This window comes from Meleagris gallopavo, chromosome 8, assembly GCF_905368555.1.
Source record: "Meleagris gallopavo chromosome 8, MGAL_WU_HG_1.1, whole genome shotgun sequence".
Taxonomy (NCBI): domain Eukaryota; kingdom Metazoa; phylum Chordata; class Aves; order Galliformes; family Phasianidae; genus Meleagris; species Meleagris gallopavo.
In genome coordinates, this window is record NC_139411.1 from 32,709,228 (window position 1) to 32,724,187 (window position 14,960).

Below are 14,960 nucleotides of genomic sequence, written 5' to 3' on the forward strand. Positions count from 1 at the left end.
GAATGGCCAGGGTTGGAAGGGATCTCAAGGATGATGAAGCTCCAACCCCCTGCCACATGCAGGGCCACCAGCCTCCACATTTCATACCAGCCCAGGCTGCCCAGGGCCCCATCCAACCTGGCCTTGAACACCTCCAGGGATGGACGGGGCATCCATAGCCTCTCTGGGCAGCTGTTCCAGCACCTCACCATTCGTAATGGTCAGCTAACTACAACTGCACTATTGGTCTGTACCCAATGAGCAATCCTCTGGGTACAGGTTATGAAGAATATAATGAAATAAAACCATTTCCGTTTCAATTAATCCTCGTCCTCGTTTGTGTGCTTAATTACAGAAATTAACGAATGTTCGAATAATGAAAGAGAACATGAGAACTGGCAATCTTCCAGCAAATATGAAGAAAGCTAGAGTCATCCAGATTATCCCGTGTAAGATGATTAATTTTGTATGTATAGAAAGTGGTGCTGTAAATGTGTGGTTATCCTAAGGTTGTGGTAAGTAAATGTAAGTTATGCCTGTGTGCTGGTGGCAGTGCACCTCGTATCAGAATATAGCTGTGCTGGGTAAGTCAGGGACAGAGTGATGTCCTTACAGAGTGTCTGCACAAAATGTGGCAGGTAGTTTTAAGAACAGAATGAAATAATGAGCCGTTCCACCTACTGCACCAACGTACCTTCTGTACGGTTCCTTGCCTCCTCTGAAGCAGTGCTGCAACGTCTGCATGTGAACATAAGTGTTACACCTTGCTTGCTGCGTGAATGCAGAAGTAATCCACAGAAAAAATACTGCCTTCCTCCACATACTTGGTAGATCCTGAGTAAGATCTGTAGGGCACCTTGCCTGGTGCTTTCAGATAAGCGATTTGTTGTTGCACTATTACACGTGTAATAGTGGAACGGTTAACGTGCAGTTAGCAATAAAAAAGAGTGAATGCTTGTGTTGTTTTTTCCTTCCAGATGATTTTAATAGAGTGATTCTGTCAATGAAAAGAGGGCAAGAGTATACGGACTACATCAATGCTTCCTTCATAGATGTAAGTATAAATATTTTCAATGCATTTAAGCTACAAGTCAAATATTTTACTTTTCTTGCAAGTCTTCTTGAAGAGCTTCAGCCAAGTTGGCTTATGCAGAGCATTAGTTTTGTTTGGGCTTGGTTTATGAGAGTTCCCAAATGAATTTCTAATCTTATTCAGTGTTCTGAATTCCAGCCTAAATGTTGCGTAGTTTAAACATTCCTGTTGTTGTTGTTTGATTTATGAACTAAGGTTTGTATTAAATTCTGAGAAAAGCAGGCAGAGAACCAGACTCACCAAGCAGCAAACATCCAGCAGTTCTCTTGCCTGTATCCAGGTTAATAAGGAGTCTGACCGTGTGGTTTTTTAACTCAAATATGTACTTCCCCCTCTCCACTTCTATCATGGAGAACAGCTCTCGTAGTGTTTGGGAGCCAGTATTTACTGAGGGGACCTGCATTAATTCCCAGCTTTGTTCCTGGCTTCCTGATGGAACCTGGGCAACACTTTGCATTCCTAAGTTTATTTAAATATGATAATTAATTATATCCTAAAGCAGTAAAAGCCCATCAGTGACTGAGGATTGCAGATACTCTGCAATGTGATCACATCAGTATAGAAATAGAACTGTAGCTCAAAAAACGAGTCTAATGTTCATTCCATAATAAAGGTAATGTCTGCAGTTGTTAATAATCTCCTTGTGAAAACCTTCAGCTCTCACAGCAGAACTTCATTCCTTCAGCCATGGCTGTAAAAAGTCATAAAGTAAGACTCAGGATCGTGAATCTTCATTTCTGAGAGGAGACAAGGTGAACTAATGAGGACAGTGAGCAGCAGGAACTGATGGTGCTCCTTAAAGCAGAGCCTGTATCTGGCCTGTGATGTCAGTGGGGCTGCTTTTGTGGTACTGCTGCGACCCATAGACAAAAGGATTGAGAATGTGGATTTTCACATCTCGTGTGCATTTCAGTGCTGGAGGGGTGAGCAAGAATTGGATGGGCTCTGCATCCCCAGAGCACGTGAAAGATTTGGGTGATGCTCATGCTGTGCAAGAGCATGTCTCATGTGGGCAGCGGCCGAGGAGAAGCTGGTGCTGCTCTCTCCAAACACCGACTTCTGTCTCAGCTGCCATGACATACACACAACCCAGCCTTTCTCTGCAGGGTTATCGCCAGAAGGATTATTTCATTGCCACACAAGGACCGCTGCCACACACCGTGGAGGATTTCTGGCGGATGGTGTGGGAGTGGAAGTGCCACACCATTGTCATGCTCACGGAGGTGCAGGAGAGGGAGCAGGTATGTGTCCCACGGCTCCATTTTACAAGTGCAGTAAATGTGAGTCTTCACACGAGGTTAACACTTTGCCTACAGATTCTAGCAATATAAGATTTGTTGCCTTTTCTGAAATTTCTATGATTCTATAGATGTTAGGAGGAAGTTTTTCAGCCAGAGGGTGGTGAGGCACTGCAACAGGTTGCCCAAGGAGGCTGTGGATGCCCCATCCCTGCAGGCATTCAAGGCCAGGCTGGATGTGGCTCTGGGCAGCCTGGGCTGCTGGTTGGCGACCTGCACACAGCAGGAGGTTGGAACTGGATGAGCATTGTGCGCCTTTTCAACCCAGGCCATTCTGTGATTCTAAATGAGCTCTTGCTTCACTAGTAGGTGTAGGCAAGTGTTGCTGCTTTTGCTTGATTTGTCAGACAAAAACACCTAAGCTACAGAATTTGGGTTTTCCGAGGTCCCAGTTTGCTTTTAAAAGCACAGTTTTTAGTGATGCTTGATTGTGGGCCTGAGAAGAGCCAGACAACGCTTTCTTGAAAACTTCCCTCTCTGTTGTGTCTCTGTAAGCTTCTGAACCTCTCCTCTGCATCCTCTGTCATTCATTAATGAAGAGAACAGCATCCCCCTGCTCTGCAGCGTTCACCTTATACTTCAGTGGCATTAAATGGTTTCTATTGTTCCGTTTTTTTGTCGTGCATTTTTAACAACCCTGCACTGATTGCAAGAGTTATTTAGTTTTCTTCTGGTCTATTTGTAAAGCAGCATTTATCAGCTATGACTTCTGCTCCCTTTTCATCTTAATGCTTTATGTTACAGAAATGTTTTACAACTATGTTCTTGGGCTCTAGCCTTTTCATTGCAAACTGTCCAGAACACGTTATGCTTTGTCACATCCTGTATCACAGGGTGGTGGTGGTGTAGATAAGTGGAAAAAACGAATCAAGGAATACTTAAAATTCTCTCTCCGTTTTGCAGGAGAAGTGCTTCCAGTACTGGCCATCAGAGGGCTCAGTAACTCACGGAGAGATAACTGTAGAAATAAAGAACGACAGCCTTTTAGATGCCATAAGCGTAAGAGACTTCATAGTTACATATAATCAGGTACTGTTTTTAATTATGAGTTGTTTGTTTGTTTTAAGGCATTCGTAAATGTGATGATGTAACTTAAATACTGGAATTTCTGTCTAAAGATAACATTTAGGGGAAAAAATTACTGGCGGTTTATATCTTGAATTTGATTAATTGTACTGCATCTAATTTATGCACTTAGCTAGGTGGCATGTGCAAAGCCAAAGGACTCTGAAGTGCTGTGCGTTTCGTTGCATAGGAGGTTGGTGGGTAAGGTGTGAATATGCAGTGCTTCGTGTGAAGTCTATTCCCAAACATCCTATTTAATTGCATAGGGAATAATGATGGAACGTTCAGATTGCCTGGCAAAACTGGCAGGGTGGTAATGCTCACTTGAACTTTTAGGGCTGCTTTTAATCAGCAGACATAAAGGCAAGACAAGTAATGTTAGTTTCAAGCTAAGAGGCAGCTTACCAGCAATGGGAATGTAGAAACAGAACTCTTACGTGCATATAGATATGTATATAACAGATTCATATATAACAGACCAGGTTGAAAATAACCCCCTTTACTGTGATGGTACAAAACTTGTGCTTATCTTTAAGGTATGAAGTTCATTACTGCCTGGAATTAACATCTGGATGAACCTGTTCTTTGCATGCACGTAGGGTAACCAAGAGAAGCAAAGCAGACTGGTTCGGCAGTTCCACTTCCATGGGTGGCCAGAAATTGGAATTCCTGCGGAAGGAAAAGGGATGATTGACCTGATTGCAGCTGTCCAAAAGCAGCAGCAGCAGACGGGGAATCACCCGATCACGGTGCACTGCAGGTGAGGCTCCCTCTCCTTCCCACAGTCAGCCAAGTGCTAGGCTTTCTTTTTCTCCTGTCTGGCTGCTGGTAGGGCAGCTCTCCTTTGTGAGCCAGTGGGCTGCATCCCTAAAAAATGAAGAAATATAAGGCAAAGATAGAGAAAGGGAAAAATCAGCATGTTTCTGACTTCAAAATTGATGGTTTAATTCATGGCAGTGTTTTGATAGATGAACCCGAGTGCTGCAAGAGTTAGAATTAGGACTGACTTTGTTAGAGCTGTTCTCTGCATTGTATGCTGACTTCTTGTTTGTTCTGATGTGAGTTTTAAAGAGTTTCTGAAGAGTCTCAGCCTGAGAGGCATGGTCTGTATTTTGGCTATCTGCAGCATCGTGCATTTTCAGGTGCTGCTGAAGCAAAAAGGTCCTGGGATCTCAGTTCTGTTGGAGTTTTTTGGACATAGGGATCTTACAGTACACGTGTTCGTTGCTAAAGCTTTCTTCTCTTTCTTGCTTACGCAGTGTTTTGCTCCTGGCTGTTCTCATGTGTTTTTCCTGGGGCATTGTGTGTTCCCCAGCCCTGTAGTGGCTGATCTCAATGGCAGCAATGGTATTTTAAGTTTGATTCTTCCATTTGACCAATTTGAACAGCCACTTTTTAATGAAAAACTGGGGAGGTAAAATTCTGAGCGATAGTGACAGTGGGTAAAATATCAAATAGTTCTAACCAATAAAGTAAGAGGTAAAAGCAATTGTTGTCTTTGATATACACAAATTAGTTGCATAAGAAGGTGAGATGCTGGCACAGCTGCCCAGAGAGGCTGTGGATGCCCCGTCCATCCCTGGAGGTGTTCAAGGCCAGGTTGGATGGGGCCCTGGGCAGCCTGGGCTGCTATGAAATGTGGAGGTTGGTGGCCCTGCGTGTGGCAATGGGTTGGAGATTCATGATCTTTGAGGTCCCTTCCAACCTTGGCCCTTCTGTGATTCTAAGAACTGTGTGGGCATCTGTTTTGACATCCCCTACGCAACGTAGTTGAACCACTCCATGAAGTCATACCTGAGGCTTCAGATGTAAGTGAATGTAAATTTATGAGTAACTAAACACATCTCAAGTCAAAGACTGGTTTAGAGGAGTGCTCACTTAAACTTGTGGAAACTCCAGTTCATTTTTTCCAAATATTATTGAACCCTTTCAGGATCTGCTGAAGACTGTGATTCTTAACTGGGACAGAGGCACAGCCCTAAGTGGATTAGAAGGGTTTTTGCTGACTGAGTTGCCAATGGAATTCAAAGCCAATCTGTTCTGAATCCCAACTCCTTTCACTTCCAGTGTACGTCTCCCACTGCCTTCTGTTCAGCTCACAGCTCCCCATGCTTTTCTCTCTTCACTGTCTCTTTCTTTTCTGTAATAAACAACGCCAGACTGCAGGGTTGTTTGAAGGCCTCTTCCTTCTGCCTGTTGGCCAGTCTGTGTCCTTTCTGAGCACCCTTGGCTTTGGAACTTGTCTCGAGAAAAGAAGTTTGAGAGTCCAAGTGAAAAGTTACCTTTCCTTAAGAGAAGCGTTGAAAGAAGTGCAGAGAGAGAAGCGGGTACGAAAAGAGCAGTGCCATGTTCCCATGAAACAGATCTACTTCTTTGTGCTATTTCAAATGCAGTTCTCTGTACAAAAAATTCTTAAGCCAACATAAAACAAACTCTTTACAGAGGTGCTGGGAATGTGTTTTGGGAAGAAAGAGAGTGAGTGTTCAGCATGAGGAGTATAGACATCAACACATGAAGAGCAGTGCGTGGATGGGCACCCTGTGCATCCCAGGTTACTCCGTATCTTTTTCCTCCTGTTTTTGGAGGAAAAAACAGGATGTAGATGAAGGGCATTGCTCACGAGTTGCTTTAAAAGCCACATATTGTTACTACAGATTAGCTAAGGAGAAATAGACCTCAGCCCTGTTAGATTTCACATTTGTCTTTAACTTGACAAAAGTAATTATCTGAAGGGAAGGATGCATCCCGTGCAGCATTCCTGTTTGTTTTTCCTCCAGCTGAGGATATGTGCACTTGCACTTAATCTTTTCATAGGGCTGTGCTTATCAGATGTTTTTTATTTGATGGGAATAAGGTAGAAGCAACGACACGTGATTACATTTCACCTGCTTGTAAATGATTGAAAAAGATGAAAATTTTAAATTTAATAAATTATTTTGTGTTTCTCCTTGTTCTGCAGTCCAGCTTACCATCAAGTGCTAATTTCCAGCCTGTTTTAGTGACTGTTCCCTATCAAAGCTGTTGGCCTGGCAGTGCACAGCCACTGTTGATTGTTGATGGACTGTTTTGGTTGTATTTGTGTGTGTGTCACATGGGCCACAATTCCATTAGGAGAGAGAAAGCACTTCATTTTTTTTTTGGCTCTGATGTTAGGTATCGTAAGTCAGATAACAGTCACTCAGATCATTTTTGCTGGCATGGAATTGTGGTCTGAAGTGAGTAAATGAGCAAAATATCCTGAGTGAAGCATGCCAGAACAAAAGGAACCACAGTTATTGGAGACTATATTTGGTTGCTTGCTGTAATCAGGTTAGAGGCAGAGCAGTCTCTTCTGTTTAGTTGTATGTAATATCACCCTGCATGCAGACTTATAAGGAAAACCTAAATATTAACTTACCTGTTTGAAAAGGAATGATCCAGATCGTAAGAGCAGTTACGATCTTTTTGTTGGATTGGACACTGTCCATCACGTTACTTTGGAATAATAATTCCAGTGAATCATAGAGTGAATCGTAGAATCACAGAATGGCCTGGGTTGAAAAGGACCACAATGCTCATCCAGTTCCAACCCCCTGCTGTGTGCAGGTCTCCAACCAGCAGCCCAGGCTGCCCAGAGCCACATCCAGCCTGGCCTTGAATGCCTGCAGGGATGGGGCATCCACAGCCTCCTTGGGCAACCTGTTCCAGTGCCTCACCACCCTCTGGGTCAAAAACTTCCTCCTCATATCCAACCTAAACCTCCCCTGTCTCACTTTAAAACCATTCCCCCCGTCCTATCACCACCCACCCTCATAAACAGCCGTTCCCCCTCCTCTTTATAACAGTGACTCCAATTCCTGCCTGGCTCAGAATTCGTTTGGATTGATTCTAGCTCCCTTTCAGCACGGCTGACGTGACAAAATCAGCTGCTATTAGCATTTGGGTATTCTCTATCAATATTATCTTTGCAGTTTTTATCCTGCTGTATGCCAAGCAGATGTGTTTGTGTTGCAGTGCCGGGGCTGGAAGGACAGGTACATTCATTGCACTCAGCAATATTCTGGAGCGAGTGAAGGCTGAGGGGCTCTTAGATGTATTTCAAGCTGTGAAGAGCTTAAGACTGCAGAGGCCACATATGGTGCAAACACTGGTATGGTATTTAACAATCCGAATCTTTCTCAAAGGATGTATGTTTGTAAATATCCTTGTGGGAGGAGAACAAAGGGGGTTTGTTGCAGGTTGAAATAAATAATGTATGACGGCTGTGTATGAACAAGGTATCAGAAATCTGTATCTTTTCCAGATTTTTTTTTTTTTTCACAGCCTTTCTGAAAACAGAGCTTGGTTAAACGTTCTGTGCTTTGCTAGGAACCGGTGACAGTTAAATAAACCAAAGTCTTGTTTGTGGTGCAGATGACAAAGTCAAGAAGTAAATGCCTTTTAAGCCGTATCTCCATAGCTCAGGTTTTTCTTTCTTTACATGAAAATGTCGGGGCTGAATGGGCTTGCAGTTGTCCCCTGGCGAAATGCTGACTTTGGCGTGAGGGTTTTCCTTACTGATCAAACAGAAGAAAATGTATGGATACATTGTTTTGGAAAATACATAGAAGCACCGATACTTTGTATATTGGTAATAGGAACTTCTTTAGAAGCAGTTATCTGAAAGCAGCTTTCCCAGGTAGAAATCTCCTTGTTACTGGGGGAAGGGGCTGAAGAGCTCCTCCTGGCTTACCTGCAGGGAGGAAATCTTTCTTTTGGGGTTCTGGCTCTGGTTTAGTAATGTTTAGTGCTGTTATGTAATTGCTAGGGCTATCCACAGCTGAGCTGCAGCTGTGGAACGGCTTCTGTTCAGTGCTGCTCCCCAGCAGATGCCTGTTCCAGCTCTGATCAGGTATTAGGCATCGGGCAGTCCAGCAAATCACACTGAAGGCTGTGGGCACGCCTGCAGGTTGGGCTGTGTCCCATCATTGGGACACACGGCGCCAGGCGGCAGGCTCACGTCGCCACTGGGCAGCTGTGTATGTAGGTACATCCCGACAGCATTTACCTACGGAGCTCCATTTCAGGAAAAAAAAAAAAAAAAAAGAACTGGGAAGTTGTTTTCTTTTAATGTTCTCTCCATTTGAAGTTGCGTTGTCACACAGTTTCTGCTGTGAAGCTGTTAAAGCCTGGAGTTAAGCAGGCAGGCTCCCTGGGGTGCTCAGGAAGAGCCACCCGCGGCAGCGCGGTGGGAACAGCTCAGTGCCATCAGCAGCTCAGCCCGAATGAGAAGACAGGTTTAAGAAGTGATGTTCATTTGAAGAATTATCCCCTAGAAAGCTGAAATCGTGTTAACTGACAGGCAAGAATCGGCCTGTCTGACAAAAGAGAGGTACTGCTGCTTTTATTAAAGGAAAAAATCAGAACGGATTCATCCTCAGCTGCTTCTGCACATAAAGGGGAAGCTGACAGCTTTGAAGAGGATGCCGTGCTGCCGGGTCTGTGGTTCTGTGGGGTCAGGGTGTTCTCATTTGGCCGTTACAAAAAGTTGGTTGTATGTGAGATGAGAGAAGCCTCCCGTGTCAGCACCGCCGTGGGTCAGTGCTTGAACCTTTGCTCTGCTCACACTGAGGTCCTCTGGTCACCTGTCCGTGGTGGCAGAGCTCCTCACTGAGCAGAGCTGGGTGCAGAGAGAACAGACCCGTGGAAGCGTGGGGCAGTGAGCAGACGTGGGGGGGGATGAGGTTGAACTGATGGGTGTTGCTGTGAGCCTCAGGTTAGAACACGTTGCCCCACTTGGATTTGCATAACAACGATTCGTAAGGTGTGATGCAACCAGAGTACATTTTGCTGTCTTCTTGTTTTTCAGGAACAGTATGAATTCTGCTACAGAGTGGTACAAGATTTCATCGACATATTTTCCGATTATGCTAACTTTAAATGAAAAACTTCTGCCTTATTTTTTAATTTGTCTGTATAAATAGTTGTATATGATATTAATTTATTCCACGTCGTTTTGTTTGTTGACTTTGACTGTAAATAGGACCTTGTGTTTGCTCTAAAATTTGCATTTGCTGTACAAAATTATTTCTGAAATATAAATATCTTCTAAAGCAAAGTATAATGTTCATATAGAGTATATCACTATAAGATGGTAGAGAAATCTTTATTCTAAATAACAGTAAATTAATTCTTGAAGGTTTATTTCTTCGATTATTTCCTTTTCCACTTACAGATATTTATCAGCAGTGCCATTGCCCGGTTCGTGCATCTTTACATTTACATTTCATACTAAAATAACGAGCTGTGGTACATCTGTTTAAAGGAGACACGTTTTGGCCACAAACCTTTCTTCACAGAAATCAATAGCAAATGAAAAGAGATGTTTATTTTGGGCCGTGTTCTGATAACCTGCTGCTGCTTACTTGGAATTGACTTCGTGGCCTCACTGAAAGGCCAAGGAACTGTTCCAGGTATCAGAATACAGCCCTTCGTGTGTAATAGTGCACAGTGCAGCTGAAAAAATACTATTGCAGCTTTTAAAGGCTGTTTGTAAGGACCTCCCTGTGGATGGCAGCTCTGTTTCGAGTTCTACTGTCAATAGGACACAACCATTAGAAATGCAGATTGGACTTTCTGATTTAATATGACTTTCAAAGTTCATTTGTTTTGTTCTTTCCTAAATACCACACCAGCTTGAATCAATCTAGGAGTACAGTAATGTCACTTTGTCACTATTGAACAATATTTTGCATATCAGGAGTGTATATTTTGCATTTGTCTAATTCAAGAGGCATTACAGCCCTGGTTGGCCATGGATATAGAGCTTCACTGTGTGTGCATCATTTCCAGCTACTGTGAGAAAAAGCAGAGGGCAGTAATAAAGATGAACTCTCTTAGATTCAACAAGAAATTACAAGTCTGGAAAACAAAAAAAGAACTGCGTAGCATGAGCAACATGAAGAAAATTCCTTTATGTTCTTGCCTTCCCACATGTATTATCAGCAAAGGAGTGCTTCCTTTTTCTGAACGGGGGATGTGATTGTGTATATAGATGTATTTTTAATGAAAGTACTACTGATAATATAATGGGGAAATATGTTTCACAAGTCTTTGTTACATCCCTGGACAGGATGTGGTTGGGGGTTGAAAGTCTAAAACTCGCAGGGCGTCTGAATGTTGAACAAATGAAAAGTCTGTATTTTCCACTCTTTAGAACGCGCATAGGAATTAATGAGCACAAAATAGGTGAATATGTACTTTGGGTACCTAACTAATATGCACTAGTCCTGTCTTGTCCAGTTGGCTGGGTTTTATCAATGCAAGCGTAAAAGCCTTACTTAAAATTAAGCAACTGAAATGGATCCTTTCACCACTCCTGTGAACATTTCTCCCAGCTGCTAGCATGGAGCATCACGCATTGCAGCACCACAAGGAGACAGGAGCACCTTCTGCCTCTCCTCACTTTCATACTGAATGGGAAAGGTGTGGTTAAGAACTTGTAAGCACACTGCTCTGAACGCTTTTCCTGCTTTTTGTCTTCCCACTGATGCACTTCTGTGTTTATTTGCACAGTGAATCATTTAATTGTGCACTTGAAGAGGTGGTTTGAAGACTAAGCATTCGCTGTGACTTGCTGTTAGATGTGCTCAGAACGCAAAGTGTGGGCTAGATGAGAAGAATGCAAAGTTTGCATTACTCGTGCTAAAATTTTATCAAATTTCAAGTAGCTGTCAAATAAATTTGGTGTGAGACAGTGGGGTTTTCAGTACGGTCATTTGCAGCACAGAGCGAATCAGAGAGGTTGAGTGATCATAGGACCATAGAATGGCTTGTGTTGAAAAGGATCACAATGATCATGTTGTTTCCAACCCCCTGCTATGTGCAGAGTCTCCAACCACCAGCCCAGGCTGCCCAGAGCCACATCCAGCCTGGCCTTGAACGCCTCTAGGCACTCAGTGATGATAGAACGTAATGCCAAGAAGCTGCTCTCCAAAGAAGTGTATCTTATGGTCCCGTTTGTCCCGAGGAGCAGGACGGAGCTCAGCTGAAACATCAGCTGTTCAGTGAGTACTCGGGTTGTAGTTGCTAACTGTGTTATCTGTGAGGAAACAGGAAAAAAAAACCACAACAATAATGTAGTTCAGAAGTCATAAATATAGCTATGTGATTTTTATGTTTATTTTTTTAATAATTTGGGAAGCTTGCTTTTCAGTTCTTGTGATGAGTAACGGAGAGGCTGCCTGTTGCAGCAGCCCTTTAGCTGGGAGCTGCGGCTCAACATGGATATACCTGAATTTTGTTTGAAATTTTCCTACGTTGCATGGAATGACTTGGAAATGCCAAATAGTTGATTAGAAGTCGTACATTCTGATCTGTACGTGGTTTTGGTCACTGTGTGACTTGACTGACTGTTCTCATGTGTTAAGATAGGTTCCAGTTCACCTGAGCATTTAAGCATTTGCTTGCCGACATCCTTTCCACAAAACACACAGTACCATTGGCTCTTTGTTCCTGGAGCAATCCCTTAAGTGCTTTGCTGAATTGGGCCTTAATGAAGAATGCTTACTGTAATTACCAGTGTTTTTTAGGGTATTTTTACGTATCAGTTTTTTAAACTTTTAAAACCAGCCTGACCGCCTGTGTTCAATCTTTTGAAATGTTTTCATTTCCCTAGTACCATTTTTAATGTAAAGCTATTGAAACTTTTCTGTATAACCAAATTGTATTTAATTTGTCAAATCTTTATAATATATGTATGTATTATACAGTTTCAGCTATTATTATTTTCTTTTATTACATTTATAATTTGATCTTGCTGTGTTTTTAATGCCGGTGAATGTTGCTGAATTATTTGTATATGCAAATTGCAAGATCTAATACATTCTGATGCAAGAGCAAAGCTTTGTTTTTATTCTCAAACTGCATTACTCTCTTTAAATCTTTTAATTTTATTCCTGTATATGTGTTCATTTAATCCTAAAGGACCGAAAACCCATTACCTACATCAATAACTTCTCAGTACTTATCATCTGTCGCTATTTGGAAGCAGTGCTCTGATTCATGTCGTAACCAAAGCACACATAAACTTATGACAGCCATTAGAAAGCCATGTCTTCCCAAACTGTGTTAATAAATGAGAGCTGACAATGCAGAGCTCTAATGTACCAAGTCCCATTGCATCCTTCCTTTGTGAGTGTTGAGGGAATGACTCAAAGCCTGACCCTGTAGTTCTTCAAGAGGGCTTCCAGTGGTACAAACACTCCTCTGCACTTCCTGGTTTGTTTTGTGTTTTCTTTTTGTTTCCTTGACCTCGTGCTTCTTCGTGAAGGTTTTGTGTTTCACAACTTGTGGGGCTGAAGGTTATGCTTTTAGCAACTGAACTTTTGGAAAGAACGAACTTTGGTTGTAAACTGCTCATGAAATATTGATTTCAGTGGGCTGGTTAAACAATACAGACTAAGCAAGATCAAAGACGTATTTGTTCCATATAGGGCACGTGTCAAGTGGAAGCTAAGCTTTGCTTAATACAGAAATTGTTCAGTGCCTCTGAGAATTTTTCTAGCAACTGAACTTCACTTGGAATGTTCTTCATCTTGCGTATTAACGGATTATTTTGTAATTTAGATATTTTAATAAGAGCTTTATTCTAACAATTTTGATGCATTTTCTGTGCTGCTTCACTCAGACTGTGAGAATTTCTACCAAATTATTAATTGGGCTCAGACTTTGCCAGGGAAGCTCTTTTCACAAATAAGCATTCCTTCCTCCCCTGTTTCCTACTGCTTTGTGATTGTTTCCTCGTTTTCATCAATGCCACTCAAACTTATTCATAAACATTGAACAACAGATCTAGGTTGCTGCTGTGTGCCAGCTGGGTAGACACGAGGAAAAACAAAACTGTAGCACTTCTGAGGAGCTCCAGGTGGAATTATTTAGCACAGTCTTGCTTCAGGCAGTGAGCAGCAGAGGGCTGTGTACCTCCTGCTCCTAGTCTCTGCAAGAGAAGGTTATGTTCCTCTCTTCTTGCAAACTGTCTCCACCTCTGTGAAGTCGCACACCTTTTGCTTTCAAGTGATTTTGTTTCGGAATTGTATAGGAGGGTTTTTTAGTTTAGATTTCGTGGTAAGTGGGAGGCTTGAGTGTAAGCTGCTGTGAGGAAGCAGTAAGGTGGAATGGCTCTGCTCCCTGGTGCGAGTCGTCCTATGAGGTGGCTGTTCTGCTGGTGGATATCAATCTGAACACAGAATCCTGCCCTGTACTCCATAAGCAGGTGTACAAATCGGGAACCTTTACACAAGTAGCAGCTGTCTGTAATAAGAGCCATTTCAGAAAACATATCCTGTTTGTTAATAAACTTCTGCAGAATTCTCTCCTAAGAATTAAGAGTAAATAATTAGGTTCTCGGTATGAATACACCCATTTGAAAATCTTAGGTGCAATAGAATCAGTGTAATATACCATCATGTTGTCTACTGCAAAGAGATTTGTCTTAAAATAACTTGCTTTATCACTAGGCTGTGTTACACAGCGTGAATAGACTGAAGTGTTTCAGAGTGCATGAGAAAAGTTCATAAATTGAGAACCGAGCCATGAGGATAGCTGCAACTCGATTGATGCCAATCACATCTGCTTTAATGCTTTTTGAGAAGTTAGCAGTTTCTCAGCTCTCTTAGTGCTGGCAGCTGTAGAAGCCAAGCACCGGGACTGCCTTCGTTGTCTCCCTTCACTTCCCAGCTGTGTGTTCTGGATTTGCTGCCCACGACGCAGCTGCCCTGAGGATGCTGTGCTGTACCCAAAGGTAACAGGGGCTGATCTCACTAATCCTAAAACTGCTGCCTGAGTTTAGTGCCTTATATACTGTATATATTCTATATAATAGCCCCAATGTGGGAAAAGCTTTAACTGGAATTTCTGCTTTCTGAGGCTTTCGGCTGATGGACATTAATTGTACAAAACTGTGAGAAATAAGCTTTGTTCGTTCAAGTGCTTCCAAGCCACCTGTTGAGAATTAGGACAAAACAGTCTTGTATGAGGACCTTCTGATGAGGAATTAAGATGCTGAGTTCTCTAATTCTGTTCATTTTGTTGTTGTTGTGCTCTTGGCTGCAGCCTTCAGACCCAGCATGTTTTAATGATCAGGGCTCTCTTATTATTGGATCTTCCACTGATGAGCCTAATCGTTAAGAAGGCAGATTTCAGTGAAATAGCTTTTCTCTAATTACCTTTTTACTGGTTGAATTAAGTTAAAAATGTCTAAGCAAGTGGCAGAGGTATTCAGTGACCAATTCACATGAGCTCCTATTAGAGAACTGGATTTTTGCCTGTAAAAGAACCTAACAGTAGAGATGGCTTTATTATTTATTTTTAATCTGTTTTACTGGTACAAGCTGCTTTTGGTCCTGCTCCGGCACCCTGAGCTGCTCTGTGGGGCTCAGCAATAGCGCAGTTATGGAGCTGCCCATTGTGCCGGAGGCGCTGAGGGACGGACCGGAGAGCGGGGCGGCTCTGAGGCGGCGGGGGGGGGGGGCGGTGTTTGAAATCAAACGGATCCCGTGTTCCCATTG

At 42.7% G+C, this 14,960-nt stretch overlaps 1 protein-coding gene across 7 annotated transcripts in view; it reads left to right on the top strand.

Moving 5' to 3' along the window:
• Positions 1 to 9,591, top strand: part of PTPRE (protein tyrosine phosphatase receptor type E) — a 78,790-nt gene extending 69,199 nt beyond the window's left edge. For 6 of the 7 annotated variants that reach the window (XM_085229419.1, XM_085229414.1, XM_085229416.1 and 3 more), the window contains 7 exons: positions 335 to 428; positions 957 to 1,033; positions 2,179 to 2,313; positions 3,274 to 3,399; positions 4,035 to 4,195; positions 7,429 to 7,564; positions 9,263 to 9,591. In XM_085229419.1, coding sequence (XP_085085545.1) covers positions 335 to 428; positions 957 to 1,033; positions 2,179 to 2,313; positions 3,274 to 3,399; positions 4,035 to 4,195; positions 7,429 to 7,564; positions 9,263 to 9,337 — 804 coding nt within the window. In that variant the 3' untranslated portion in view covers positions 9,338 to 9,591. The remainder of the gene's footprint in view (positions 1 to 334; positions 429 to 956; positions 1,034 to 2,178; positions 2,314 to 3,273; positions 3,400 to 4,034; positions 4,196 to 7,428; positions 7,565 to 9,262) is intronic. The other variant, XM_085229418.1, reaches the window with a different exon arrangement.
• The last annotated feature ends 5,369 nt before the right edge of the window (positions 9,592 to 14,960 follow it).